Raw genomic sequence first — 13,345 nt, 5'->3', positions numbered from 1 at the left:
ATACAAAGTCTTCAGCCAATCCACAAATTGTCCCAGAATACCGTATTTGAACAAAGTGGCCCACAGAAAATCATGATCAACTCTGTCAAAGGCTTTAGCCTGGTCCAGACTGACGACGTATCTCACACACCGCAGAGCTTTACATCTCTCAACCATCTCCCGTATCGAGATGACCGCTGCAGACAGAGACGTTCTGCCCTCTACCAGGGTGAACATAGCCTGTTATGCTCTCTGCTCTCTTAGGCTATACACACACACACAGTTTTTAGAGGAATATTTTTTGAGTCGGCCATAAAAAAAAAATGCCCTAAGTATCAGGTTTTAAAAAAAAAAAAAAAAATTGCTTGAAAGACTCTTCCCTGTCATTTCTATTGTAAAATTAGTTTGCTGTTCACATCTTTACTGCTTTGAGTGTTTTTTTTTTTTTTTGCTACTTCAGGTTTGGAAAAGCACAAAGTGCAGTCTCTTCTCTGAGATGGATCCTGATTGAATCCGCTCCATACAGGGCACTGTCCAGGCAGAAGCCTGAAAAAAAAAATAAAAAAAAACTTCAGAAAACTTTTCAAAACACCTTTTTGAAGAGTTTTTTTTTTTTGCATCCTTCTGATTGGACAGCGCCCGGCTTGCTGTGTTTTCCATCAGGATCCATCTCAAAGATGTGACGTGCACTTTTTTTTCCTCCCACAATAGAAATGCACATACTCTAAGGCTGTGCGCCCACCATGAGTTTTTGACGCTGCGTATTTTGCGGTGTGTGTTTCAAATCAGTAAGACCACGTTCACACGTTCAGTATTTCACATCAGTATTTATAAGCCAATACCAGGAGTGGGTGATAAATGCAGAAGTGGTGACGTGTTTCTATTATACTTTTCCTCTGATTGTTCCTCTCCTGGTTTTGGCTCCAACGCCTGAGAAAAAATACTGACCGAATACTGATGTGAAAAACTCTCAATGTGTGAACATGGCCCTACATGTCCATTTCTCTTGCAGTTACGCTGAGTTTCGTGTGCAGATTTCCCCCATAGACTTGCATTAGATGCAGAAAATCTGCAGGTAAAACACACATGTGATTTTAGTGCTTTTCTGCGGCAGAAACACATAAAAAAAACCGCATGTAAATTACACACGACTGTGTCCATAAAAATTGTCAAAGCCAAACACCAGGAAGAGTCAAAAACAAAGCAGCTTTATTTAAAACATGAAAAGAGACAAAAAACTGCATCAAAAGTGTGAAAAAAAACATAAGTGACCTAATGTAAATAATCGGTGCAGAGAATCTGCAGCATCAAACACTCATCAAGGGACCGTATGGGGACTAGCGCAGCATTTTGCAAAACGTGCAAATTTTTGTGCTAAAAAAGGTTAAAGACAAAAATAAAGACCATTTAGTGAACCGTTTTGAAAAATTTGGCACAAAAAAATAATAACAAAGAATACCAGAAGACAAAAAAGGGGTATTCCCATCTCCGAGATCCTATCCCAAGATGTAGGAGGTGTAATATTAATAATATTAGCAAATACTTCCAATTAGAAATGTAGTATAGTTCTCCTGGTTAGCTATGTCATGTACCCCATGTGCAGGGCATTACAGTAGCTTAGGTATCCATGGTATCCACTCATATAGAGACAGTTAGTTCTTAATGATCGTGACCATGGATACCTAAGGTCCTGGAATGCCCTGCACATGAGGAAAGAGACATAGCTAATCAGGAGAACTATACTACATTTCTAATTGGAGGTATCTCCTATTGTTGTTATTACACCGACTACATATTGGAATAGGATCTTGGAGATGAGAAAACCCCTTTAAGGCCTCGATTTAATATTTGCGTTTTTATCTGATATTTTTTCTCCATTTTTTCACATCTCTGCGGGACATTTGTTGCTTTTTTGTGGCTACAGGACCTGTGATGACATCACTGTCATGTGACCAGGAGGGGGCGGGGCTCTGCTGCACGTGCTTCTCACAATGAGGTCGCGCGCTGCAGAGGCCTGGTGTGTAGGCTCCGCCCCCTCTGTGATCACATGACTGTGACATCATCAGCCGGGGTCACAGGTCCTGCAGAGCCGCCTCCTGCCATGTTACCGGTCGGTGCGGGGCTCTGCTCTTTGTCATGTGATCTGCTCGTCTCTCCTGAGCGTGTGACGCCGACGTCCAGGTAATTCCGCGCTTCTGGCGCACTTCCCTTTAAGGCTATGTGCCCACGATGCAGAAATGAAGCAGAAAATTTCTGCAGCATTTCTGCATCTCCCTGGCAGAAAAAATGCATGCAGATTGTACATGCGTTTTTCCTGCAGAATACATGCGGATCGACAGGCGGATTCACATGTGTTTCCGCATGCAGATTGACAAGCGCTTTCCAGGCGATAGCATCACTTGGAAAGTGCTTGACAACTAGGTCACACTGTATAAATCCATGCAAACAGCATGGATTTATATAGTGTGAACCATAAAAATGAAAACAAATAAAGCTATACTCACCCCCGAGGCCCCGGCGTGGCTGCAGCGCTGCTTCCTGGCTGGTTCCCGGCTGCCGGCATATCGCGAGACAGAGCGGTGAAGGGCCTGTGGTCACATGACTGTGACGTCACCGCAGGTCCTCAAGCGATGGCGGCATTCAGAGAGAAGACGCCGGACAGGTGAATATAAACTTTATTTATTTTATTCTTTTTTTACAGGTAGAATGGTACCCAGGTCTGGAGGAGAGTCTCCTCTCCTCCAGAACTGGGTACCATCCGCACATAGAGACGCATAGAAGCCGCTTGTAAAAATGTACAGTCGCGGTTTCTATGCGTCTCAATGCAAGTCAATGGCGGGAGTTCCGCTGCGCTTCCACAAAATTAAATGACATGCTGCGGATTTTTGTACGCAGCATAAACGCTACGGAAAAATCCGCAGCATGTGCATAGAACATGCGGAATCCCCTTGGGGACCATGGGGGGCCGATAACCTAGCGTTTAACAAGCGTTTACGCTGCGGAAATTCCGCAGCATAAACGCTTGAAAAACGCTACGTGGGCACCCAGCCTAAATCAAAACGGGAAGCGTTGCCCATAGCAACCAATTCAGTTTCTGAGCCGAATCTTTGGCTCGGTGCTATATATGCTCCCACCGAGCCCCATTTGTGACTTTTCATAAAGTGCACATGGCAGGACGTCCTCGTATACAGGTGCTTGATGGTTGGCGCAGAGAGCAGCACTTTCCGCTGCACCCCCCTACCACCTGGACGCCCATCGCTTACTTAAATGCCTGTATTTGGGGCTAAAATCGCTTTTTGCACTCGGGTTTCATTACAAATTTTTGCACTTTTACAGGCTCCTTGTTCAACTTTGATGTGGTCTGAGGTTATAAATCAGCAAAGAGGACAAACAAAAGAGTTCTAAACTCAGCAGCTCACTGACTGATTCTCAGTTAGCTCATTCTGTTCTCCCAATAGCACAGAGGCTGCAGAAGGCAAATGGTGCAACGTTTTTAAAGAAACCCAATTGCAAAATTTATTTTTAGCCTCAAATACATCCATTTAAGTGAACGCCAGCCCCTCAATGACTGAAGTATACCAGACCGGATGTGGGTTTTTAGGATCGTTCCCTTTTTTCCTCCGTCTCCAGGTCTCCTGTCTCGCTGGTTGCCTGCATGATGACTGAGCAGATACTAGACCTGACGCTGGAGATCGTCTACCTGCTGACCGGAGAGGTGAGGACAGCCGCACAGACACCGTGGATAGAAGTCAGCCACACGCACTGGTTTGGGGAGGAGCGGCCGACCATCTGTCATGTGGTGCCGCACGCGATTACAGCCACTGCTCTCTATAGACTGAACCGTGACTAAACTCGCGCCGGCGCCGCCCTCATGACTGGGAAACCTGCCGCGAGGAATAAAGTTCTTTATAGGTCTAAAAGTCGGCGCCGGGCAGGTTCAGAACACTATTAACCTGCAAATTAACCCCATATCTGCAGGTTAATAGTGTTTCACATGACAGGTTCCTTTTAACTGTGGACGTAAAAAAGCTGTCTTACGAACACATGAATGCAAAATTGTCGGTTTTATTTATTTTTTTCAAAACATCTTGATAAAATAGTGATTTACTAAATATAGGCAGATAGATGATTGTATGAAACACTTATAAAGATGGAAAGAGAAGCGCAGCGCGCGTCAGGAGGCAGCGCGCGTCAGGAGGCAGCACCTGTGGGGTTGGTACTTACATTTTCTGGTATATACACTTTTATAGTCTATGCTTTATGCATTCGGACAATGTTTGGGCCGTTATATGTGATCCATGTATAACCTTAATATCTCTGTGTCCTACGTATTTTTTGGGTACTTCACCATTAACCACAGTTGGCCCATAGAATTTTTCATGGGTTGATCAGAACTTGGACTAATTTTTATCTATCAGATATCCGGTTGTGTTCGGACACATGATCTGTACTAATGCTTCTCTCCTTACACAGGATTACACGGTAGTGAAAAAATCTGATAGGTCTGTGACATCCAGCTCCGACGATCCCCAGATATCACGAGAGCAGAGCAAGAACCAAAGTCCTGTGATGAAGCCTCCACCTCCATCACTGACCATTCCTGGAGACAACGGGCAGAAGATCGTGGAGATCATCAATAAGATCCTGCAGGTGCTGACCAGAGAGGTGAGCGCTGCCGGGATCGCCGGGGCCTTATATGATGTGTCTGGGTGATGACTGAATGGTTGTGTTGTCAGGTCCCTGTAAGGTGTCAGGACGTCACCGTCCATCTCTCCATGGAGGAGTGGGAGTATATGGAAGGTCACAAGGACCAGTACAAGGACGTCCTGATGGAGGACCCCCGGCCCCTCACACCACCCTGTAAGAGGAGACTCCTTATATCTCTAGTTTCTGATGTCACCTGTGATGACCTGTATACAATGTGTCTGTGCCCCTTACAGCTGGATCCAGTAGAAGTAGTTCCCCCGAGAGCTGTCAGAGACCCCTCGATGACCATCCTGAAAATAACGAGGTAGAGGAATCGGACAGAAGATTATTAGACGTCGTTACATCAAACTGTACGTTATCTGGTGCAATTTTTATTTCAGATCAATGATCTGGTGAAATTGGAAGAGACCGAGGGAGACGAGGAGTATTACAGGACTAATCTCCCTATTAAACAGGAGGAATTGGAAACAGAGGTTGGCACAGGTGAGTGATGGCCACCACCGGAGAAGAGTCACATATTCTTTTTCTACCATCTAACAAGTAAAAAGACTCTGTAGGGTTAAATCGTCAGCCCTCTTATCCCACCGTGACACGTAATTGCAGATTTTATGGACACTGTTGGTTTAGCTCCGACATATATAGAGTTTTGTACGGGAACCTAAACCCTCTGTCGTTACAACTTATCTGAAAATGTGACCGAGCTCTTGAATCCTTGAGTTCAGGTCTCCCTTCTGCTACTCTGGACTTTCCTCTCATCTGCTTCCCCGTGCAAGTGCTCCCAATCCCAAAAGTAGCTCCTTACTCTCATGGGAAAAGGAAAATATCACCCCCTCCCCACCTACCCCATTATAAGCTCTAGTATTCATCTATGTAAAATGATAAATTGGTTGAGAAATGCAAACGTGTTGTGACCCAGAAGTAGAGTAATGCGCTCCGTCATGAAGTTGCTGACCCCCCCCCACCACACACACACACACACACCACCTCCCTCATCTCTTCATTGCTTTGCTTTTAACATAAGACATTTGTCTTCTATGCCTGAACCTCCCACCTCCTCCATGACTGACAGTCTTCTGTACCTGAACCTCCCGCCTCCTCCATGACTGACAGTCTTCTGTACCTGAACCTCCCGCCTCCTCCATAGCTGACAGTCTTCTATGCCTGAACCTCCCGCCTCCTCCATGACTGACACTCTTCTGTACCTGAACCTCCCGCCTCCGCCATAGCTGACAGTCTTCTGTACCTGAACCTCCCACCTCCTCCATGACTGACAGTCTTCTGTACCTGAACCTCTCACCTCCACCATAGCTGACAGTCTTCTATGCCTGAACCTCCCACCTCCTCCATGACTGACAGTCTTCTGTACCTGAACCTCCCACCTCCACCATAGCTGACAGTCTTCTGTACCTGAACCTCCCGCCTCCTCCATGACTGACAGTCTTCTGTACCTGAACCTCCCGCCTCCGCCATGGCTGACAGTCTTCTGTACCTGAACCTCCCGCCTCCTCCATAGCTGACAGTCTTCTGTACCTGAACCTCCCGCCTCCTCCATAGCTGACAGTCTTCTGTACCTGAACCCCCCACCTCCGCCATGGCTGACAGTCTTCTGTACCTGAACCCCCCACCTCCGCCATGGCTGACAGTCTTCTGTACCTGAACCTCCCGCCTCCTCCATAGCTGACAGTCTTCTGTACCTGAACCTCCCGCCTCCTCCATAGCTGACAGTCTTCTGTACCTGAACCTCCCGCCTCCGCCATAGCTGACACTCTTCTGTACCTGAACCTCCCGCCTCCGCCATAGCTGACAGTCTTTTCTACCTGAACCTCCCGCCTCCGCCATAGCTGACAGTCTTTTGTACCTGAACCTCCCGCCTCCTCCATAGCTGACAGTCTTCTGTACCTGAACCTCCCGCCTCCTCCATAGCTGACAGTCTTCTGTACCTGAACCTCCCGCCTCCGCCATAGCTGACAGTCTTCTGTACCTGAACCTCCCGCCTCCTCCATAGCTGACAGTCTTCTGTACCTGAACCTCCCGCCTCCGCCATAGCTGACAGTCTTTTGTACCTGAACCTCCCGCCTCCGCCATAGCTGACAGTCTTCTGTACCTGAACCTCCCGCCTCCTCCATAGCTGACAGTCTTCTGTACCTGAACCTCCCGCCTCCTCCATAGCTGACAGTCTTCTGTACCTGAACCTCCCGCCTCCGCCATAGCTGACACTCTTCTGTACCTGAACCTCCCTCCTCCGCCATAGCTGACAGTCTTTTGTACCTGAACCTCCCGCCTCCGCCATAGCTGACAGTCTTTTGTACCTGAACCTCCCGCCTCCTCCATAGCTGACAGTCTTCTGTACCTGAACCTCCCGCCTCCTCCATAGCTGACAGTCTTCTGTACCTGAACCTCCCGCCTCCGCCATAGCTGACAGTCTTCTGTACCTGAACCTCCCGCCTCCTCCATAGCTGACAGTCTTCTGTACCTGAACCTCCCGCCTCCGCCATAGCTGACAGTCTTTTGTACCTGAACCTCCCGCCTCCGCCATAGCTGACAGTCTTCTGTACCTGAACCTCCCGCCTCCTCCATAGCTGACAGTCTTCTGTACCTGAACCTCCCGCCTCCTCCATAGCTGACAGTCTTCTGTACCTGAACCTCCCGCCTCCTCCATAGCTGACACTCTTCTGTACCTGAACCTCCCGCCTCCTCCATAGCTGACACTCTTCTGTACCTGAACCTCCCGCCTCCTCCATAGCTGACAGTCTTCTGTACCTGAACCTCCCGCCTCCGCCATAGCTGACAGTCTTCTGTACCTGAACCTCCCGCCTCCTCCATAGCTGACAGTCTTCTGTACCTGAACCTCCCGCCTCCGCCATAGCTGACAGTCTTCTGTACCTGAACCTCCCGCCTCCTCCATAGCTGACAGTCTTCTGTACCTGAACCTCCCGCCTCCTCCATAGCTGACAGTCTTCTGTACCTGAACCTCCCGCCTCCGCCATAGCTGACAGTCTTCTGTACCTGAACCTCCCGCCTCCTCCATAGCTGACAGTCTTCTGTACCTGAACCTCCCGCCTCCGCCATAGCTGACAGTCTTCTGTACCTGAACCTCCCGCCTCCTCCATAGCTGACAGTCTTCTGTACCTGAACCTCCCGCCTCCGCCATAGCTGACAGTCTTTTGTACCTGAACCTCCCGCCTCCTCCATAGCTGACAGTCTTCTGTACCTGAACCTCCCGCCTCCTCCATAGCTGACAGTCTTCTGTACCTGAACCTCCCGCCTCCTCCATAGCTGACAGTCTTCTGTACCTGAACCTCCCGCCTCCGCCATAGCTGACAGTCTTCTGTACCTGAACCTCCCGCCTCCTCCATAGCTGACAGTCTTCTGTACCTGAACCTCCTGCCTCCTCCATAGCTGACAGTCTTCTGTACCTGAACCTCCCGCCTCCTCCATAGCTGACACTCTTCTGTACCTGAACCTCCTGCCTCCTCCATAGCTGACACTCTTCTGTACCTGAACCTCCCGCCTCCTCCATAGCTGACACTCTTCTGTACCTGAACCTCCCGCCTCCTCCATAGCTGACACTCTTCTGTACCTGAACCTCCCGCCTCCTCCATAGCTGACAGTCTTCTGTACCTGAACCTCCTGCCTCCTCCATAGCTGACACTCTTCTGTACCTGAACCTCCCGCCTCCTCCATAGCTGACAGTCTTCTGTACCTGAACCTCCCGCCTCCTCCATAGCTGACAGTCTTCGTACCTGAACCTCCCGCCTCCGCCATAGCTGACAGTCTTTTGTACCTGAACCTCCCGCCTCCGCCATAGCTGACAGTCTTCTGTACCTGAACCTCCCGCCTCCTCCATAGCTGACAGTCTTCTGTACCTGAACCTCCTGCCTCCTCCATAGCTGACAGTCTTCTGTACCTGAACCTCCCGCCTCCTCCATAGCTGACACTCTTCTGTACCTGAACCTCCTGCCTCCTCCATAGCTGACACTCTTCTGTACCTGAACCTCCCGCCTCCTCCATAGCTGACAGTCTTCTGTACCTGAACCTCCCGCCTCCTCCATAGCTGACACTCTTCTGTACCTGAACCTCCCGCCTCCGCCATAGCTGACACTCTTCTGTACCTGAACCTCCCGCCTCCGCCATAGCTGACACTCTTCTGTACCTGAACCTCCCGCCTCCTCCATAGCTGACACTCTTCTGTACCTGAACCTCCCGCCTCCGCCATAGCTGACACTCTTCTGTACCTGAACCTCCCGCCTCCTCCATAGCTGACACTCTTCTGTACCTGAACCTCCCGCCTCCTCCATAGCTGACACTCTTCTGTACCTGAACCTCCCGCCTCCGCCATAGCTGACAGTCTTCTGTACCTGAACCTCCCGCCTCCGCCATAGCTGACACTCTTCTGTACCTGAACCTCCCGCCTCCGCCATAGCTGACACTCTTCTGTACCTGAACCTCCCGCCTCCTCCATAGCTGACACTCTTCTGTACCTGAACCTCCCGCCTCCTCCATAGCTGACACTCTTCTGTACCTGAACCTCCCGCCTCCGCCATAGCTGACACTCTTCTGTACCTGAACCTCCCGCCTCCGCCATAGCTGACACTCTTCTGTACCTGAACCTCCCGCCTCCGCCATAGCTGACACTCTTCTGTACCTGAACCTCCCGCCTCCGCCATAGCTGACACTCTTCTGTACCTGAACCTCCCGCCTCCGCCATAGCTGACAGTCTTCTGTACCTGAACCTCCTGCCTCCTCCATAGCTGACACTCTTCTGTACCTGAACCTCCCGCCTCCGCCATAGCTGACAGTCTTCTGTACCTGAACCTCCTGCCTCCTCCATAGCTGACACTCTTCTGTACCTGAACCTCCCGCCTCCGCCATAGCTGACAGTCTTCTGTACCTGAACCTCCCGCCTCCGCCATAGCTGACACTCTTCTGTACCTGAACCTCCCGCCTCCGCCATAGCTGACAGTCTTCTGTACCTGAACCTCCTGCCTCCTCCATAGCTGACACTCTTCTGTACCTGAACCTCCGCCATAGCTGACAGTCTTCTGCTTGGCTCGGTGAAATCCTATTGATGCCAAAAATCTAACTGAAATATTATCCTCATCAGATTTTATACACCATGAGCACAATTTTTTTGTTAGACATCCTACCTATGGGGGCATAGTGTAGTTTATGTATCGGTGAGGATCAGGTCACGAGACCCCCACCATTTGCTCAAGAAACAGCTCTGGATTGTGCTGCTTAGCTCTGCTCCTGCCTGTAGCACAAATGCTCAGAGCTATGGACGGGCTCAATAGAAAGTCAAGGAGCGGCGTACAGATACACAGACATAGACTTTCTACCGAGCTGTCCAGCGCTCAATCGGTTGGGGGTCTGGGGACACAGACTGGATCAGCAGCACGTGCAAGAAGACTTAATATATAATCAATAGACTTTAAAATAACTCTGTCAGCACAGAATGACTGTTCAAACCAAGCACAGATCCTCAGTGCACCCTTGGCGTGACCAAACGTTTAAGTGTGGGCGGGGTTAGCACAGCTCAGCGTTCCAAGCTCTGCAGAGAAAACTGTGATTGTATCACAACTGCTGCACCCAGTAAACTAAGTGATAGATTGCTGGAATCAGGATCTCCGCCTCTACATCATGCTGCTGTCAGATTACATAGCAAAAAAATCTGCTGACAGATTCCCTTTAAAGGCACCACTAAGGGTCTGGATGTTGTGTTAGTAAGGCTAAGTTCATACGTTCATTGGACTTATCGGTCCAGTCACATCTGGAAATTGCTGATGTATATAGGAGGTGCCGGCTATTTAAATCGGACGCACGCAGTGCTGTTATTCACACGGATCTGAGCTCTATGTAAAAAGTAGCCCATGTACACTAGCGGATAAGTTATCATTGGGTCTACATGGATAACAAACACGAAAAATACTCTAGTGTGAACGAACCCTTAGGTAGATAAAACAAAAAATTAAATTGTGAAGATTTAAAAAAGTAAATAAATCTAAAGTAGCTACAGCTTTACATGTAAATAAAGTGATGCAACTGTGTAAAACAAGCAAGAAAACTATGAAAAACTATTAACTTTTATTCATTGTTTATTTATAACAGACGACCTATTGATTCCCAAGTGCCGTCCTCTCGCTTCCGACTGTGAAGTTGAAGACTGTACTTTCCAAAACACTTCTGAGGAACATAAAGAAGACGTCAAAAATCTCCCGTCTGACCCCACCAGCCTCGAAGGACCTTCATCTGGTCAGTCTGAAATTGCCAGAAATCAGGGAACCGAGGGCCGATTTTCCTGCTTCGAATGCGAAAAACATTTCACAAATAATTCATTCTTGAAATGTTTGAAATGTTTTGTACAGAAGCATGCTCTTCGTACTCACGAGAGAACTCACACAGGTGAGAAGCCGTACTCATGCTTGGAATGTGGGAAATGTTTTGCAAATAAAGCAAATCTTGAAGAACATCAGAAGGTTCACATGGAGGATAAGCCATTCTCATGTTTTGTGTGCAGAAAAAATTTCACTCGGAAAGCTGACCTACTGAGACACGAGCGAATTCACTCAGGAGAGAAGCCATTCACCTGTTCAGTATGCGGGAAGCGCTTCAGCAATAAACCACATCTTGTGGAACATGAGAGAATTCACACCGGGGAGAAGCCGTTCTCGTGTACAGACTGTGGGAAATGTTTTAGATTGAGAAGCACACTGAATGTACATGGGAGAACTCACACGGGGGAGCGTCCGTTTTCATGTTCAGAATGTGAAAGATGTTTCACCCAGAAATCAGATCTATCTGCACATCAGAGAAGTCACACAGGAGAGAAACCATATGCATGTCCATATTGTGGGAAACGTTTTACCAGGAAGCAAAGTCTTGTTGAACACAAGAGGAGCCACACCGGGGAGAAGCCGTACTCCTGTGCAGACTGCGGAAAATGCTTTAATCAGAAACAATCCCTTGTTGTACATCAGAGAATTCACTCACAAGAGAAGCCGTTCTCCTGTTCAGAATGTGGGAAAGGGTTCAACCAGAAACAAGCTCTTATCATGCATCAGAAAAATCACTCCAAGGAGAATCCGTATTCCTGTGCCGAATGCGGACAACGGTTCATCAAACTCCAGGCTCTTATCGGACATCAGAGGATTCACACGGCTGACAGGCCGTTATCGCACTGAGCGACGGAAGAAACGGTTTTATGCAGAAACAATCGGCCATGTGGACACTTGTGCATCAAAGGACTCGCATTGGGAGAGCTGATGTTAAAAGTCCAGAATTTAGGATTGTTTTTCGAAGTAGTTAAATATTTTCTGAAATTTTAATTGGGATTTTTTTTTAGATCTTACCCCAGAACTACCGCAATAATGACTTCAGGACCTGTTCAGGAATGATGCAGTGTGAGCTTTAATATTCATTCTGTGCCTTTTGACATTTAATGGGGTGGTAGGACTGTAGTGTGACCTTTTAGGATGATTCCCTTCATTACACTAAAATTAGATTGAAAGTGAATAGACTCATTAATTAACTGTGTAAATCACCTAATTATTGACTGGCTGCAGTAAGGCTTCATGGCCTCGTGAGCATCTTCCAGTTACATTGTTCTTCTGTGTCCTAAGGAAGTTGGTGCGAATCAATTTGCAGGACCTGGTATGGCAGCCACGTCGGTGACAGGAGCCCTGAGACCCAAATTTACCTGCCAGGCTCTTCTTTTGATTAGCCAACTTGGTGCAATGTCAAATGTGCACAGTCTCGGACTGGCCCATGGGAGAGCAGGAGAATCCTCCGGTAGGCCGCCCCTGCGAAGGAGTGCTAATGAGTAGTGCTATTACACTTGATTCACTAGCCAAATTAATATTACATAGAAGCAAAAGTAAATCTGTATACTAGGTTCAGCTGAACAGTGGGTCCCAAGAATCAATATTACTGGTGGACCTTTGCCAAACCACACTGTAGTGAGTCTGGTCATATAAGCCCATGTCCTGACAGAGGGAAACTGTGAGCTGACCATAAACATATTTATAGTGTTACTCCATTATGGAAAATTGAAGATGCTCACCCAAGAAAGCCGTAAAGTTGGCCATTCACAGATAAGGTGTGGAGTGGGCAGCCTGACTGTCGCCCAGTGGCAGATGTTAGAGGCATATACAGGGAGAGAAGCCGCTGCTGGAGGTACATGTCTGTGTACGTGCAGTTGGGAGTGATATATATATATATATATATATTTTTTTTTAATAAACTGTTTTTACTACGTTTTTTTCACATTAAATGCAGTTTACCTGGAATTCTTCTACTAGGGGCGCTGGTGCATGCGGCGGGTATATCACATTGTATTATGGCACCCCTGCTGTACCAATAACGAAGGTGTAAAATCAGAAACTCCAAGTGGGGGGCAAAGTTTGAGATACGGGAATTTAGTATTTAATTACTTTTACTTTTGTTTCGTTCCCCTGAGTCAACTATTCCAACTAGGAGCTGTCAGGCCGCGTTGCTATTCTCTGCAACAAAATACCCTCTGATAATTGCGGTTTTGGTGCATTTTTTTTCTTTTTTTAAGGTGTAAAGATGCTATTGCGTGATTTCTTTGCAACTTTTTCAGTCGTCCCATAAAAGCCAATAGGAAAAAAATGCACCAAAATTGTACCGTTCTACAGCGGAG

General features: G+C 47.9%; 1 protein-coding gene across 1 annotated transcript; it reads left to right on the top strand.

Moving 5' to 3' along the window:
- Positions 1 to 2,030: 2,030 nt before the first annotated feature.
- Positions 2,031 to 12,895, top strand: LOC141155165 (uncharacterized). Its single transcript, XM_073641863.1, has 7 exons — positions 2,031 to 2,160; positions 3,610 to 3,694; positions 4,453 to 4,644; positions 4,716 to 4,839; positions 4,920 to 4,990; positions 5,067 to 5,169; positions 10,795 to 12,895. Exons 1-7 carry the CDS (start codon positions 2,081 to 2,083, stop codon positions 11,865 to 11,867), a joined length of 1,728 nt encoding a protein of 575 aa, XP_073497964.1. The 5' UTR covers positions 2,031 to 2,080; the 3' UTR covers positions 11,868 to 12,895.
- The last annotated feature ends 450 nt before the right edge of the window (positions 12,896 to 13,345 follow it).

Source organism: Phyllobates terribilis, unplaced genomic scaffold, assembly GCF_046119375.1.
Source record: "Phyllobates terribilis strain yellow unplaced genomic scaffold, ASM4611937v1 Scaffold_7__3_contigs__length_470593459, whole genome shotgun sequence".
Lineage (NCBI taxonomy): Eukaryota > Metazoa > Chordata > Amphibia > Anura > Dendrobatidae > Phyllobates > Phyllobates terribilis.
The sequence above is the reverse complement of the archived record's forward strand: the minus strand, read 5'-3'. Positions and strand labels throughout refer to the sequence as shown.